The sequence below is a fragment of the Canis aureus genome, chromosome 16 (assembly GCF_053574225.1).
Source record: "Canis aureus isolate CA01 chromosome 16, VMU_Caureus_v.1.0, whole genome shotgun sequence".
NCBI classification, from domain to species: Eukaryota; Metazoa; Chordata; class Mammalia; order Carnivora; family Canidae; genus Canis; species Canis aureus.
Genome location: NC_135626.1, coordinates 41,132,241 through 41,149,340, shown reverse-complemented (window position 1 = coordinate 41,149,340; position 17,100 = coordinate 41,132,241). Strand labels below are relative to the sequence as shown.

Sequence of the window (17,100 nt, the reverse complement as noted above, 5' to 3'; positions counted from 1 at the left end):
TAATTGAACTTTAAAGGTTATAATGGTAATATAGAGACATAGTTTAACAAAATAGTATAGAAGAATATAGAATTTATTAAAGTTTTTTGGGAAGATTTTATTTATTTGAGAGAGAGAGCGAGCATGTGCATATGAATTGGGGGTGGAGGGGCAGAGGGAGAGGGAGAAGCAGACTTCCTGCTGAGCAGGGAGCCCAATGTGGGGCTGGGTCCCAGGACTGCAAGATAATGACCCAAGTGGAAGGCCAACTGATTGAGACACCCAGGTGCTCCGAAGGGTATAAAATTTAAAGTAGAATGTGTATTCCCTCAATAGAGGAAATCACTGTTAACAGTTTCTCTGATAAATTTCTATGTATATGTATATACACTCTACACATTATAAATTCCATTAATACCTATACCTTATATAATTATATTGTATTATATAGTTATCTAATATGTAAAGCAGGGATGCCTGGGTGGCTCAGTCCATTAGGTGTCTGCCTTCGGCTCAGGTCATGATCCCAGGGTCCTGAGATTGAGTCCCACATCAGGCTCCCTGCTCAGCAGGGAGTCTGCTTTTCCTCTCCCTCTGCCCCCCCTTCCCGCTCATGCTCTCTCTTTCTCTCTCTTAAATAAATAAATAAAATCTTGAAAAAAAATTAACAGGTTAACACCAGGTTAACACCAGTGGAGAGCAGAGTAAACGTGGCCTTCTACCTTCAGAGACAGTAGCTATAGTGGAACACATGAATGCCAAGTGCCCCAGCTTAGAATTCGTGGAGCTGATGACCATACGAAGCTTTGGATATGATCTCAGTCAAGGACCAAATGCGGACTTCTGCATTACAATGTTACTATCTCTCCAAGAGGAGCTGTGTAAAAAGCTGAACCCTACTAAGCAGGTAGAGCTAAGTATGGGCATGTCCATGGACTTCCAACATGCAGTTGAAGCAGGATCTACTTCATCTGCTCAGTAGGGAACCAGCAGTGGCTCACGGCCGGTGGGCCCGTCCAGGAAGACTAACCACACGCTCCATTTTGATATCCCCTGTGTTACAGCACAACCATGCTCCTTGTGACCTGGAGAGAGTACGCCAATGCCTATATGTGTTGATAGAAACCATCTGTACTTAGGGTCTGACATAAGAAGCTCACTTCAGGTAGTGGCTTTGGATTGGATTTCAGAAATCCAGACATTCCCACAGAACAGATATCAAATCAGTAGCCAGGAATTAAGTTTAGTTTTTGTTTTTTTTTTTAAGATTTTGTTTATTTATTCATGAGAGACATGAGAGAGAGAGAGGCCAGAGACATAGGCAGAGGGAGAAGCAGGCTCCATCGATGTGGGACTCGATCCTGGGACTCCAGGATCATGACCTGAGCCAAAGGCAGACACTTAACCACTGAGCCACCCAGGTGTTCCTAAATTTAGTTTTGAATCATGCCCAGGAACACCAACCACCCCATGAATGCCTTCCCCAGGTTAAAATGTGGCCACTGATGCCTACAATCACCAAAGTGAAAGCTCTGAGCTTTTCTCCCTTGGGCTCTCCTGTGATGAGAATTCAATGCTATGATTTCTTCTCTACCATAATCCTTTTAATGGTGATTTCTTACCAAAGACCAATGAATCTCATAGCTCCCCAGAAATTCCTTCAAGGCCAGTTCAGGTTCACAGTTTCAATGAGGTCTGGCTTTGAGGTTTCCATCCCTGCCAAACATTTTCCAGGCACATCTATATAGCCTCCCTTCCCCTGCTACATTGATAAGCCAGAATTTTGTAACTTCTTGATTGTTAATAAAGTAGCAAGATCTTCAAAAACCAGAAAGCACAATCCTCAGATATTCATAGTAGATGACTTTACTCTGCCTTATGTTCTAGATGTTTTTCTTTATTCAAGCCCCAATCTTTAATTTCATGAAACAACTTTCAGAACCAGCTGCTGCTGCATGTAATTTTGTAAAACTTAAAACCATTATGATTACTGTTTCAATCAGAATTATAACATGATGTTTCAAAGTGTATTAAATAAAAATGTGCCTTTGAATTGTACCATCTAGGGACAACTGGTGGCTCAGTCTTCAGCTCAGGGTGTGATCCTGGGTTCGGGGATCAAGTCCCGCATCAGTTTCCCTGCAAGGAGTCTGCTTCTCCCCTCTGCTGTGTCTCTGCCTCTCTGTCTGTCATGAATAAATAAATAAAATCTTAAAAAAAATGAGTTGTACCATCTGTGCCAATTATGCCAATTACAAAGCAATTAAAATATTTTTTTGTAAAAAAAAAAAGTAAAGCAATATACAATACATATACAAACATATAGTTTTGTATATTACTTATATATAGTATATATTAAAATTTAATAAACATAAGCAAATGCAGTGTGTGTACACAATTGGAATCATACTATGTACATTTTGAGCCCTGCTTTTTTTTACTTAATATATCTTGGGTTTTTTTTTTAAAGGTTTTATTTATTTATTCATGAAAGATGCACAGAGAGAGAGAGAGGCAGAGACACAGGCAGAGGGAGAACCAGGCTCCACGCAGGGAGCCCGATGCGGGACTCAAACCCGGACTCTAGGATCACACCCTGGGCCGAAGGCAGGTGCTTAACTGCTGAGCCACCCAGGGATTGCCTTGGGGTTCTTTCCAAATTAGTATACACAGGTCTAAATCTTTTTCATGGCTACATGGTATTCAATTGAATATATTTTCCATAATTAAAAAAAAATATTTATTTATTTATTCATGAGACACACAGAGAGAGAGGCAGAGACACAGGCAGAGGGAGAAGCAGGCTCCACGCAGGGAGCCGGATGCAGGACTCAATCCCGGACTCCAGGATCACACCCTGAGCCAAAGGCAGGCGCTCAACTGCTGTGCCACCCAGGCGTCCCTATTTTCCATAATTTAACTGATTCCTTATTGAGGGACATTTATTTTTTTAATTTAAATTTTTAAATTTTTATTTATTTATGATAGTCACACACAGAGAGAGAGAGAGAGAGGCAGAAGCAGGCTCCATGCGCTGGGAGCCTGACGTGGGATTCAATCCTGGGTCTCCAGGATCATGCCCTGGGCCAAAGGCAGGCGCTAAACCACTGCGCCACTCAGGAATCCCATATTGAGGGACATTTAGATTGTTGGTGGTGATTTTTCCCATTTTTTTTTTTCAATTTTCAAACAGTGCTGCAATGAACATTTAAATATGGTTACATATTTGGCAAAAATACCTGTAGGGTAGATTTCTAGAAGTGGAATTGCCAAGTCAAAGAGTAGATACATTTAAACATTTTGATAGCTGTTGCCAAGTTGCTCTTAGATGAAATTGGACAGCTTCCTGCGGCCACCAACAGAGTTCTCCATTCTCCAAAACTTTGTAGACATTTGTGAGGATAACAAATTGCACCTGATTTAATTTACTTTTAACTATGATTGTTCATTGTTTATTTTTTATCAGTGACTGATATTTCTTTTAAGGTGCTCTGTCCATATCTTTTGCCCATTTTGCTGTTAACATTAGTTCTTAAACTTTAAACAAAATTGGAGAATACAAAGCTGTATTCATATTGTGCTTGACAATTTATGAAATCTTTCTAGTTATCTCATTAAATTTTTTTGAATTTTGGGACGCTTGGGTGGCTCAGTTGTTGAGCATTGGCCTTGGCTCAGGGCATGATCCAGGGGTCCTGGGATTGAGTCCCACCTCAGGCTCCCTGCAGGGAGTCTGCTTCTCCCTCTGCCTGTGTCTCTTTCTTTGTGTCTCTCATGAATAAATAAATAAAATTAAGAAAAAAAATTGAACCTCATATTAATCTTATAATCAGGTATTTTCTTCATAGGTGATTGAACAGGTCACAATAAGTGGCAGAGTTGGGACTTGAACTTTTATAGCATATATCCCTCTTACCCACAGTTCTGAAAACCAAAAAGTTCTGAAAACCCACTTTAAAAAACTGACAGCAAAACTCATTTGGCAGCAAAACCTTACTTAAAATGATGTGGAGCTACTTATAGTATGTTTATTCCATGTAGTGCATTTCTCAGCATAAATGATGTGTTTGATGACATGATGTTGCTCCAGAGTTCCAAATGGAGTGTGTTATATAACACACGGGGTATGCTCTGCATTACTGCCTAAAATCTGAAAAATCCTGAATTTTGAAGCACCTGGAGTCTTCAAGCTTTATTATTAGCTGATTTAAGAGAGCAGAAAGTTAATTTTAACATCTAATCCGTTTAACGTTTTAAGGTACTGATTGCAGTTTGTAACTTTGTTAGCGTTTCTTATCTATACTGTCCATTTAAGTAGCACTAATCACCTATGATTATTGAGTGCATGTGATTATTGAGTACTGAGATGTGGCTAGTGCAAGCTGAGATGTGCTATAAGTGCAAAATACACATCAGCTTTCGAAAATTTTGTGCCGAAAAAATCTCACTTATTTTTACACTTGTTATCACACAATGACATAATATTCTGGATCTGTTGATTTCAACAGTATCAGCATACGGGGTTTGCACTAATTTCCACTGGCCAGCGCTGCCTTGTATCTAAATCAGTACCGTCCTCCCCTCTCCCCAGCTGAGACTGTGCGGGGCTAAATGGACTGCCTTGACAAGTTCAGGCCGCTAGCAGTTTTATTTTTGTTTTCCGGTCCTTTCCAAACTCTTCGGTTGCTAGGCACCCGGGAACTTCCGCAGGATCGCAAATCTCAAATCGCGTTTGCAGTAAGTTTGTCCAAGCCACACCCCATCCTTTGCCCTCGTGCTTCTGCGCGGAGACCCTCGCGCAGTGAATATTGTCCCCTGCGGCTCTCCGTCGCTCCGCGGGCGGTCCAGCGTGCGCGGGTCCCGGCGTCCCGGGAAACAGCGGCGATGGCGTTCCGGTGTCAGCGAGACAGCTACGCCCGCGAGGTGCGGCCGGCTGGGCGAGGGGACCTGCGGCTGGCGGGCGGAGGGCGCCGCGGGGAGGAGGTGCCGAGAGAGAGTCAGTCCCGGTGGCCTTAGGTTTGAGGTCGGACTTAATCTCCGTTGCTCCCTGCAGTTCACCACCACAGTGGTCTCCTGCCGTCCCGCGGAGTTGCAGACCGAAGGAAACAACGGCAAGAAGGAAGTGCTGAGTGGCTTCCAAGTGGTGCTGGAAGACACGCTGCTTTTCCCCGAGGGCGGGGGACAGGTACCAGGCCCTTGCCTCACCCGATCCTCTCCCGGGAAGCCCCTTATTCCTTTCTGCTCAGGTGGGAAATGCCCTCCTGCTCCTCCGCCCCAGCCGTGATGAATGCAGGTGGAAGTTAGTTCAAGCCGGTCATTTGTTCACCCAAGAGATGTTTATCGTGCCATAACATACGTTGGGTACTTATTCTAGGGGCTAAGGATAAGGAGTGAACAAGGCAGCATCTGTCCGTACGTAGAATACTTATCGGGGAAGACAGACAAAATGGTGAATAGATAAAATAGAATGCCCGGTACAGTGAGTGCTGTAAAGAAAATTAAAGTTTGAGGGAGAGACAGTTGATGGGATGTTCTCCTAGGTAGGGGGCAGGTTATTTCCGTAGAGACCTGGCGAATTTAAGGGGTAAGCCACTGCAATTATTTAATGGAGCTGGTAGGGAAGAGGAAAGTATTCTAGACATCGAGAACAGCAAGTGCAGAGGGATTAGAAATTAGTTTAGGGTATTTGCCAGGGCCTGGAAAAGGTTCCCCTGAAGAAGCACAGCAGAAGACAGAGTTATTTATGCCGGGATTGGATAGGAACAAAGTCCATTGTGCACACGAGAAAGGAGGGTAACAAAAGCAGAAAGGTGGGCATTACTGGAGAGGCTTTTCCAGCAGCGATAATAGCACAAGGCAGGGAAACCTGAAGGATCTGACAAGTTTAGTTAACTTCAAATGGTCCACTGTAGTTGGAGCCTATGGTGTGTGTTAATGGCAGGCTGGAGATGACCTTGGAAAGGTAAGTTGGAGCCCGTTCACAGAGACTCGGAGGATGTTTTAAGCTTCGTGGACTTCATTCAAGAAGTTGTGGTGAGGGGCGCCCGGGTGGCTCAGTCAGTTAAGTGTTGGACTCTTGGTTTTGGCTCAGGTCATGATCTCGGGGTTGTGGGATTGAGCCCTGTGTTGGGCTCCACACTCAGTGCAGAGTCTGCTTGAGATTCTTTTTTTTTTTTTTTTTTTTTATTTATTTATTCATGAGAGACATAGAGAGAGAGAGATAGAGGCAGAGACACAGGCAGAGGGAGAAGCAGGCTTTGTGCAGGGAGCCTGACATGGGACTTGATCCTGGGTCTCCAGGATCACACCCTGGGCTGAAGGCGGCACTAAACTGTTGAGCCACCAGGGCTGCCCGAGATTCTTTTTTTTTTTTTTTTTTTTTTTAATATTTCATTTATTTATTCGAGAGAGACAGGCAGAGGGAGAAGCAAGCTCCATGCAGAGAGCCCAATGTGGGACTCAATCACACCCTGGGCCGAAGGCAGGCGCTAAACCACTGGAACCACCCAGGCGTCGTTCTGCTTGAGATTCTGTCTCCGTCTGTCCCTTCTGCTTGTGCTTGCTCTCTTTCTCTCAAAAAAGAAAAAAAAAAAAAAAAAAGAAAGAAAGAAAAAAAAAAAAAGAAAAGAAGCTATGGTGAGCCATGGAGTGTACTTAGGCAAAGAAGCGACACAAGAGAACATGTTTAGTAAACTTGATAGTGAGGAAGTTTCTATTTCATATCCACATCATCATCATTTTCTGCTGAAGGAAAACCTGTGGCCTCAGGCAACTATAGGACTCACTTTATAAATCATTTCTTTCAGGAAGTCTTCCCTGATTCCCTGAGACTATTAGGTCTCTTTCCTCAGAGCTCCTCTAGAGCATTATACTTTTTTACATTGTGGCGTGTTGCAGATCCTATTGCAATGACTTGTGTGTGTCTGTATTCTTTTCCAGACTCTTAAGTTCCTTGAGGGACCTTGTCTTGTTTGCTTAGTTTTCTTGTTTGCAGTGTCTTGTAAGCAGTTGGCACTAGGTCTTTTTTTAAATGAACGAGTGGGTTTTTTTTTTTTTTAAAGTAATCTCTACACCCCATGTGGGGCTTGAATTCAAGACCCTGAGATCAAGAGTCACATGCTCCACCGACTGAGCCACCTAGGCATCCCTAAAATGAGTGAATCTTTTTTAATCTAATTCTAGTAGAAGTGAGGAGGATGGAGCAGAGGAAAATTCAAAACATTTAAAAAACTATTGAAAGATAAGAATCTAAATTAAGGCAATGAGAATGACAAGGTTTTTTGGGTTTTACTAAAATCTTCGTTGTTGTAGTTACAACTTTGTCTCAATTCTGTTATTTTTTCTGAAGAACTATATATATGGGTGTTCAGAGTGAGAACAGTCTCTCACAGAACAGAGTAGACTACCTCACTTGCCATTGCCTCTTTTCCCTTAGGGAATCTTAAATTACTGGTGTGTTTCTCAGTTTCCCTAGAGGGTCTTTGTATCTAGGAGTTAAGATGAGTTTTGCCTCCCACCACTGATTAGCTTTAATTCTTTCCCCAGCCTGATGACCATGGTACAATCAATGGCATCTCTGTGCTGCGAGTAACCCGCCGAGGGGCCCAGGCTGATCATTTCACACAGACACCCCTGGCCCCTGGTACCGAAGTCCAGGTCCGGGTGGACTGGGAGCGGCGGTTTGACCATATGCAGCAGCATTCAGGTAGGCAAGGTGGCCTGGGGGACCTGAGGGAGAGGCAGTTGCTGCACATGTGGGTACCATGGTGATTGAGATGTGGTTTGGGTTCTTTAGGAGTTAAAACTTTTGGAAAGGACCAACATTTAGAATCAGCTCCAATTCAATTCAATATGATAAATGGTATATAAATGGTATAAATGGTATAAAAACAATGTGAACACAAGAGTATTAGAATCACTGCTGGATTTGAGTATTACCAACTTCCCACTTGTTATCTTTTTTTTTAATAATTTTTTTTTAATAATTTTTTTTTTTTTAATTTGAGAGAAAGAGATAGCACCAGCAGGTTGAGGGGCAGAGGGAGAAGCAGACTCTCTGCTGAGCAGGAAGCCTGATGTGGGGCTCAATCCCAGGACTCCAGGATCATGACCTGAGTCAAAGGCAGACATTCAACTGACTGAGCCACCCAGGTGCCCCCCACTTGTTATTTTTATCTGGATATATCCTGGGCTTCTTAAATTCAGTATGTCCAAAATGGACTTAAAAAGGCTCCTCCAGACCTGATCTTCAATTAGCATCTACCTAGTTACTCAAATCCTGAAAGTCAGGACAGACACCTCTTTCGGGAAAGCCAGTCATGAAGTCCTGTCAACTTATCTTCTAAAAATACCTCTCCACTTCCACTTCCTTCCACTGTCAGTACAATCATCCTGGCCCCAGCTCTCATTGTCTTTACCCCAGACCACTGAGATAGGTCATTTATGAAATGGCATCATAAAGCTTTTCGTAGAGGTCTCATGAGGATTTTCTTATTTCTTTATTTCTTTATTTCTTTATTTCTTTATTTAGAGGGCGAGAGAAAGTGCATGAGTGTGCGAGAAGGGAAGGGGCAGGGGGCAGAGAGAGAATTTTTTTTTTTTTTTTTTTCAGAGAGAGAATCTTAAGCAGATTCCATGTACAGCAGAGCTGGCTATGGAGCTCAATCCCATGATCCAAAGATCATGACCTGAGTGGAAATCAAGGGTTAGATGCTTAACTGACTGAGCCATCCAGGTGCCCCAGATGAGGATTTTCAATAAAATATCTGTCAAGAGTTACTAGCCAGTTCCCCAGCAGGTCTTCAATGGGAAGAATGTCTATGATGATATTGTGGGAATATGAGGCTGGCAGCACCGCTCACTCTTCCCTGTCTCTGCTCAGGGCAGCATCTCATCACAGCAGTTGCGGACCATCTGTTTGGGTTGAAGACTACATCATGGTGAGCAGGGGGCTTAAGACTAACCGTAGGTCACAGGTCTCTAACTACCAGCTCCTTTCCCAGTAATGGGTCAGGGAGTAGGAGGAGAAAAGAAAGGGTAGTGTTCAAACTCTGCTGTGTTCTGTTCCCCTTAGGATGGGGTGGGTGACCTTAGGATGGGGTGTGTCTCAGGGGAAACATGAGAATGGGAGAAGCAAGGAACATGGAGTTGGGGGCCTAGAGACCCAGGGGGTGAATTGTGGCTACATGATCTTGCTCACATTCCTTCCTGCCCCTCACTCATGAAAAAAAAATGACAGTCTTTACCTTACAGGATTCCTGTGAGCATTAAATACGGTTAATTTATACAAATGTCTTATGTTATTGTTGTCATCATCAGCATCTTGTGACTACTCTACTTCTTCCGGCAGGGAGTTAGGGCGACTCCGGAGTGTGATTGAATTGGACAGCCCCTCTGTGACCATAGAGCAAGTGGCCGCCATTGAGCAGAGCGTCAATGAAAAAATCAGGGACCGGCTGCCTGTGAATGTGCGGGAGCTGAGCCTGGATGACCCTGAGGTGGAGCAGGTGAGGGAGAGACAGTCTGGTGGCTTCTATAGAATGGCCCTCTGTGAGACCCTCATCAGAATTCAGACAGCCAGCCCTTCTCCCTCCACCATGTTCCAGGTGAGGGGCCGAGGTTTGCCAGATGATCATGCGGGGCCCATTCGAGTTGTCACCATTGAGAATGTTGATGCCAACATGTGCTGTGGGACCCATGTGAGCAATCTCAGTGACCTTCAGGTAGGTGAAGAAGGGCTCCTGAGTGTTTGGGAGAGAGGGTACTAGGGAAGTGGGGATCACCATGATCTGGGAGTGATCGAAGGGGACAGTGGAGGCAGCCTAGGTGAAGTCGCTCCTTTATTGTTTCCAAGCTCGTGCTCGCTTCGGCAGCACATATACTAAAATATTGTTTCCGAGCTGGTGGGGGGCGGGGGGGCGGCGGGGTGGGCGGCAGGTCTAGGGATTGCCTGCCCTCACTCAGGCCTAGCACTCACTGAGGTTCATGCATATGCCCCCTTGTCTCATATAGGTTATTAAAATTCTGGGCATTGAAAAGGGGAAAAAGAACAAAACCAACCTGGCATTTCTGGCTGGGAACCGGGTGCTGAAGTGGATGGAGAGAAGCCATGGAACTGAAAAAGCACTCACTGCACTACTTAAGTATGCCCCCTTCTGCTGCCCCCTGTCTTAGTTCCTGGACACCCCAAGCTCAGCTTCCCTACCTGGAGGAGAGACAGTAATCTCTTAGCTCAGCGGGGTAAGATACAATCATAAATGGTAAAGCGCTTTGGAGAGGTAGTCAGACCCACACAAAATGGTTTATTTTATATCCTCTTCCTCAGTCCTTTTGGAATGTGCCCAGGTCCTCATCTGGAGGGAGATAAACTATCAAGAAAGGCATTATGGATTGACGCCCACACCAAAAGCAGTTTGGGAAGCTGGGCAGGTGATCACACACCTTTCTCTTGCAGATGTGGAGTGGAGGATCACGTAGAAGCAGTGAAGAAGCTACAGAACTCTACCAAGCTCTTGCAGAAGGTGATTTATTCCACAGAGAATGGAGAGGGCATGGGCTCTGCCTAGAATAGGCTCCCCAGACCCAACCCCTTTGCCCAACCAGCTGTGTTGTTCATCAGGGCGGGAAGTGATGGGAGGGCCAAGTGGTGGGAAGATGGTGAACTCTCCTGTTAGTCCTTTGATCTTCTGAACTATGGCGTCCATTTCAGAACAACCTGAATCTACTCAGAGACCTGGCCGTGCACGTTGCCCACAGCCTTCGGAACAGCCCGGACTGGGGAGGTGTGGTCACGTTACATAGGTGAGAGACAGGGTGTGGGAGTGTTGGGTTTGGGGTTCAGCCTCTCCGCTGTGTGTGGTGCATAGTAGGAGACAGGTTGCTCGCTGATTTCCCAAGGCCGAGCAGACCCCAGGAGATGTGTTACCTTCAGATTCCAGATTTCCTGGGTTTGATCAGAGCATTTTCACGGCAACGCTGTGAACTATAACTTTCATCATCACCTTTCCTTACCTCCTTCACCATCTACCAGATCTCTCCTTACCTGGCTGATCTTGTTTAGGAGAGGCACACACAGATGCAAAGCATGCTTTAAACTGCTGAGGAGGGGGCAGCCCCTGTGGCGCAGCGGTTTAGCGCCGCCTGCAGCCTGGGGTGTGATCTTGGAGGCCCGGGATCGAGACCCACGTCGGGCTCCCTGCGTGGAGCCTGCTTCTCCCTCTGCCTGTGTCTCTGCCTCTCTCTCTCTCTCTCTCTTTGTGTCTCTATGAATAAATAAATAAAAGTCTTAATCTGTCTTGGCTGAGGGAGTCTGGGACTTTGCACAGACAGCAGCAAGGCTGACCTTAGGAGGAGGAGTGGTTTCCCAGTCCCACTTTGAGCTGGATCTCACGTCTGTGTCCTTTGTTGTAGGAAGGAGGGTGATTCTGAGTTCATGAATATCATCGCCAATGAGATTGGGTCAGAGGTAAGAGGAGCATGAGATTCTCCGTCCACCTTGAGTAGAAATCTAAGTGAGGGGCATTAGCTCAGCTGAATACACATGAATACATGAAGAGCAGGGAATTGAAATTCAGTACTGTTTTTTTAGCAGTAGCTGTGAGCCAAGCACTGTTTTAGGTGCTGACTTAGATCTATGATATTGACCTTTCTGGCTAGAACATTTACTAGCTTCTGAGCTCCTCATATCAGAGCTGGAACTCCTCCAAGCCACGCAGATTTATGTGTGCTGAAAGCCTGGTTTTACAAGTGATGTGTAGGCCATTTGAAGGCTGTCGCTTCCATTTTCCTTTGCCTCTGGCTTCGAGTGCCTCTGCCCATCCTGACAGTCTGCAACTTCGTGATTTCCAGGTCTCTCTTTTGCATTTACTCCAAAAAACACCTTTTAGGGTCCCTGCTCCAGGCCAAACAGTATGTATGTCTCTCTTCATAATTCCAGGTAGAGAATACTGATTTTCAAGGAGCTAACTCAAGTCTGGAGGCAAATGTGTTTGTCAACATTTCTAATAGAGGGTGGTCAGTGCTGGGGGTGGAGGAACGTCACCTGAAAGAGTGGGGAGGCCTCAGGACAGGGGCCCTGGAGGACTGCTTAGTGGTCATCAGACAGACAAGGCAGCAGAGGTCTCCAGGCAGAGGGAAACAGAGCTTTAGCTAGTGGCAGGCGCAGGGTGCATGGGGGAAGGCGGTGGCTAGGTTGCAAAGGTTGGTGGGAGTCAGATCACAAATGGCTTTAGCACCTGGCCATAGCAGCCTTCTGCCTGCTTCTTGGTGTTTAATATAAGTTCCCATAGTCATTCTTGAAAAGTATCTTGGTCTTGGTAGGCTAGAGTATAGGGGCTGCATTATCACTTATCAGGAACATTACACATGGTTTAGTAGCAAAAAACCTGAACTTGAGACTGAGGAGAGGGCGGGGTTTAGGGGGTTTGACCCCAGTTTCTTAAGTATCAGGGCTTATCTCCTTATCTTACTTCCTAGGAGACCCTCCTGTTCTTAACTGTGGGCGATGAGAAAGGTGCTGGGCTCTTCCTACTGGCAGGGCCAGCTGAGGCCGTGGAGACCCTGGGCCCCAGGTAATCTTCTGTGGACTGCCTGCACTAACCTGCGGATATAGTCCTTGACCGAGGAAAAGGGCCACCACATCTGCGCTCTCATTCTGAGTCACATCACAGGCGTGTGAGGTGGGCTGAGCAGGATATAACACTGCCATCGTTTCTGATTTTGCACATAAGGGACAGCACCTCATGTGCCTGAGATCTCACAAGAACAGTGGCAGAACTGAGACTCAAACCCAGGTCTTTCTCGCTCCAAATCTCCTGTGCTTTCTGTTTTTCTTTTAGGAGTTGAAGTGTGTAAATGATACATGAATTCAGGTGCTGGATTATCGTGAGGAAGATGAAGCAGGTGCTTAGGGCACAAGCAAGGCAGAGACACAGACCAACTTTTTTAGAGAAAAAAATTAGGATTTTGAGACTAAGTAAAAATAGGCATTGATGTAGTTGTTACGGAAAAATTAGAACTTTGTTGCATTTCTTTATTCTCATATTATTGTTGATATTTTCTTTAAATTAAATACGGAGGTGTAGTGCCCTATGTTCTTTTTGATGTTTAGAGTTTTCAGAGTCCCAGCTGGCTCTGATGAATATGTGTTGAAAAGAAAACATAAGAATGAATGAATGAACAAACGAATGAACAAATTTAGTTATTAATTTAATTTAATTTATTTATTTATATATAGATTTTATTTATCTTATTTGAGAGAGAAGGAGAACATGGTTGGGGGAAGGAACAGAGGGAGAAGATTACTCCCCACCAGGCAGGGAGCCCAATGAAGGGCTCCATCCCAAGACCCTGGGATCATGACCTGAGCTGAAGACACTTACCTGACTTAACCCATCCAGGTGCCCCAGGAAAACATAAGAATTTAAAGCACAATTCTCTGACAGGCAACCAGATGTGGCCTGTAGACTGGTTTGGCCTGTGTACTATTTTAAATCTTCAAAATTATGTTACGTTTTAAAATTGGATTTGTACATAAAAGTAATAAAGAGTTCTAGCTTTTCTCAAGAAAGGAAAAGAAGGTACACTCTGGCAAGACTAGGCCTGCATTCCCACATGGCAGTAGCTGCAAGGAAATGGGTGGTGACTGCCTTCTTCAGACAGGATAGGCTTGTCCCTCTGCCTCAGTCCCCCCTTCTCACCCCCAGCTTGCTTCACTGCTGCTCCTCATGGGTGTTGTGTCTGTAGCCCCTTACCTCTAGTGGGCACTTGCCCTGTTTCCTGGAGGTGACCATGATTTATCTAGGCCCCTGTTTCTAGACATTTCTTTTTTTTTTTTTTTAAGTTTTATTTATTCATGAGAGATACAGAGAGAGGCAGAGACATAGGAAGAGGGAGGAGAAGCAGGCTCAATGCAGAGAGCCTGATGTAGGACTTGATCCCAGGACTCCAGGATCATGCCCTGAGCCAAAGGCAGACGCTCAACCCCTGAGCCACCCAGGTGCCCTCTAGACATTTCTATTGTGTCCCAATTATTCACTCTCTCTCTCTCTCTCTTTTTTTTTAATACCTGGAACAACAAATACTAGTTCATTTTTTATTCCCCCAGTTACTCACTCTTACAATAAACATGGTACATATGTATCTGTGCACATGTGCAGGTATTTTTAAGAAGGGTTTCTAGAAGCCATCTACTCTTCCTTTCCCTCCCCACAGTCCTAGAGGAAAGACTCAGGGCTGCCTTTGTTTTTTCTGTGGCTTTTCCCTTGAAGACTTCCTCCCTGACTGTCTCTCTGCTCCCCAGGGTGGCTGAGGTCCTGGAGGGCAAAGGAGCTGGGAAGAAAGGCCGCTTCCAGGGCAAGGCCACCAAGATGAGCGGGCGGGCAGAGGCGCAGGCACTCCTGCAGGACTACATCAGCACTCAGAGCGCTGAGGAGTGAGGACTCTGAGGACTCTGCCACCCCCCAGGGGCTCCTGCCATTGAGAATGGGCCTCTCAGGACCACAGAGAGAGTCTCTTGGACAATAAAATAGTTTGACTTGAAATGGTCGCGGTACCACACGGATATGACTGATTTGTACAGTATTCTCTGGTGTGTTTATGTGAGGAGTATTTGTGAATAAACAGCTTTCTAATCTGGCCCCTGTTAGGCATCACCCTCGCCAGGGAGCATTATGTTGATAAAGTGTACTAATTTCTCTAAAGCAGCTGCAACTGTACTTCCTGTGGAAATTCAACTGCCTGAGGGAAGGGCAAGTCAGCCTGGAGGCTCTGCGTAGGGCTTTAATTCATTCATATTGCTTTGTTTTCTTTTTGTCCTGATTTTCCTCCTCCTCCTGTGTTTTATAACTAAAAAGTATCGGTGACTTTGCACATAGGTCAAGAGGCCACACAAATGCAGAAGGAGGAGGATACTCCCTGTCTGTTGCGGAGGCAGAGGAGGGATGGAGGAAGGGACCGCGGGAGACTAACCCAGGGAGAGCTAGTGTCGCATTATTCATGTCAGACCATGAGCCTTTCAGAATCCTTGGTAGAGATGAAGTGTAGTGATGAAAGGAAGACAGACCAGTTCTAAATTTGCATGCATCTAATAACGGCCTCAAAATACATAAAGCAGAAACTGACAGCTAAAAGAAGAAACAGACAAATTCATGCTCGATGGAAGATTTAAATGGATCTTTCAGTAACTGATGGCACAACAGGAAGCATTACCTCATTAAGAACGTGAACATCAGAGATTCATAGACCTGAGTGGACCCAGCATTGTACACCCATGGGTGGTAAAACTAGGAATAAAAAAAAGGAAGTGATTCATTTTTAAAAGATAGTGTTTACCTCTGGGGGAAAGAAGTGAAAAGGATGGAGAAGGGACCCGAGATGGGGATGCGAGGGTGGTTTCTGGGGTGCCGGCAGTGTTCTTGGACTGGGTGGAAGTTACATAGTTGTTTATTTAATAGTTATTCATTATAGTCTGTTTTATTCCATGATGTTGTATTTCACCGTATAAGAATACAACTAAAAAAAATTCTGGGTTCTGTCACTTGCCTTGGGAAAGTGTTTTTGCTTTTTCAACCTTCAGTTTGGTCACCAGTGAAGTGGCAGTAATGGCAGTACTTAACATTCAACTGTTAAGTAGGAGAACCACTTGTGTGTTCCCTGAGATGACCCAAGAACACTTAATTTTTGATTGCCTAAATGTTCTGTTCCTCTTTACTTGCAAATTGAGTATTAATTGTAAGTACACTGGGCCCCTGGGTCGATAACAGCTCTGGTGAGGAATCATTTTCCCTCATGTCAAGACCCCCTGAGGAGGGCATGACAGGGTCTAATTGGTCTCTCAAAGAGAATGAAGCTGAGATGGCTCTCTGGTAATATCAAAAGTCACAAGGCAGCCTACTTTGTCAGGAAAAGAGTCCAGTCTGAGGACTTCAGCCTCAGGAGGCAGATTAGAGCTGGGCTGCCTGGTGGGGGTGGGGCAGAAAGATAGGGGAATCTGAATTTTGGAGGCAAAATTTAGGCATTCATGCCGCATCAGTAGGCCACCTAGGGGTATGGAAGGCGTCAGAGACTTTTTTACAAAAAAGATTTTTTTTTTTTTTTAAAGATTCTATTTTTAAGTAATCTCTACACCCAGTGTGGGGCTCGAATTCAAAACCTGGAGATCAAGAGTCGCATGCTCTACTGACTGAGCCAGCCTGGTGCCCCAATAAAGTTTTTTGAATATATTTTTAGAGTGTTTCTCCAACCATGCCCCTAACTTACCCAATTTCCCTGGCTAGAGACAACCACTGTTATCAATCTCTTATGTATCCTCCAGTAGTATTTTTCACAGATGTGCATGAATCTTCCCTCTTTTGAAACAAATGGCAACATACTCCTCTGCATCTTGCTTTTCTCAGTTAAGTGAGTGCCATGTTTTAAGATAAAACTATAGTATAAAAGTCATGCAATACAAAAGAGTCATTAGCGGGAGATGGGGAAATGATACCTCACAGAAGGTTCTGTGTTTACGGAAGGCCTCAGGCAGGATTCCTTTCAACAAAGACCCATTTGAGCAAAGACCCATAGTATTCTTGTGAATGTGTGTGACATCTCGTCTAGTCCTCTGTTTCTGCTTCATCAGGGTGTATGAAGAGCAGTGGCCTAGAGACCACCCTTGCTTGCCATCACTCAGGTGGGCTCTGCTCACAAAACCCAGAGTAAGCGTATCATTTATTACCCAAAGTCAGACACCTCTAAGCATGAAAGGGGTGCTCCAGAACCACAGTCACAAACCAGGATGGTCTCCCTGCTGAGATTCTCTCTGGACTTCCGTTTCTTGACTTGAAAATAGGGATGTGAACACAGCATCCTAAGAAAGAAGGAACTTTCAGGATAACTCCATTAGGAAAATGCAGGGTTGGTTGTCTTTGGTGACAGAAAACAAGGCAGAATGAATTGAATCATTTGTTAGAGTAACATGAAATGATTACAAGCAGAATAAAAGGTATTTGCACAAAATGTGAGAGTTTTACATACACCTAGATTACGTATTCAGGAACATTGCTGTAACCCACTTTTATGGCATAGAAATAAAAGAGGCTCCTTTTCCTTGTTAAGTTTTATGACCTAAGTGCCAGTGAATTG

The 17,100-nt window shown here is 44.8% G+C and overlaps 1 protein-coding gene across 5 annotated transcripts; it reads left to right on the top strand.

The window, feature by feature from the left end:
• Nucleotides 1–4,742: 4,742 nt before the first annotated feature.
• Nucleotides 4,743–15,514, top strand: AARSD1 (alanyl-tRNA synthetase domain containing 1). 5 transcript variants are annotated; one of them, XM_077853370.1, is made up of 12 exons: nucleotides 4,743–4,902; nucleotides 5,033–5,164; nucleotides 7,525–7,684; nucleotides 8,861–8,918; nucleotides 9,329–9,485; nucleotides 9,585–9,701; nucleotides 9,991–10,121; nucleotides 10,433–10,499; nucleotides 10,688–10,779; nucleotides 11,389–11,443; nucleotides 12,454–12,548; nucleotides 14,279–15,514. In XM_077853370.1, exons 1-12 carry the CDS (start codon nucleotides 4,864–4,866, stop codon nucleotides 14,412–14,414), a joined length of 1,239 nt encoding a protein of 412 aa, XP_077709496.1. In that variant the 5' UTR covers nucleotides 4,743–4,863; the 3' UTR covers nucleotides 14,415–15,514. The 5 variants fall into 5 exon arrangements, with proteins under 5 accessions (XP_077709496.1, XP_077709497.1, XP_077709500.1 ...); XM_077853371.1 differs by lacking the exon at nucleotides 14,279–15,514 and adding an exon at nucleotides 12,816–13,018; XM_077853374.1 differs by lacking the exon at nucleotides 12,454–12,548 and having other exon boundaries at nucleotides 14,279–14,519.
• Nucleotides 15,515–17,100: the final 1,586 nt, after the last annotated feature.

Bases quoted from the DNA above. Each gene is read 5' to 3' on its own strand.
- AARSD1 (XM_077853370.1), top strand. From the start codon at position 4,864: ATGGCGTTCCGGTGTCAGCGAGACAGCTACGCCCGCGAG. The intron at 5,165-7,524 runs GTACCAGGCCCT...TTCTTTCCCCAG, and splicing joins TCCCCGAGGGCGGGGGACAG to CCTGATGACCATGGTACAAT. The intron at 7,685-8,860 runs GTAGGCAAGGTG...GTCTCTGCTCAG, and splicing joins CCATATGCAGCAGCATTCAG to GGCAGCATCTCATCACAGCA.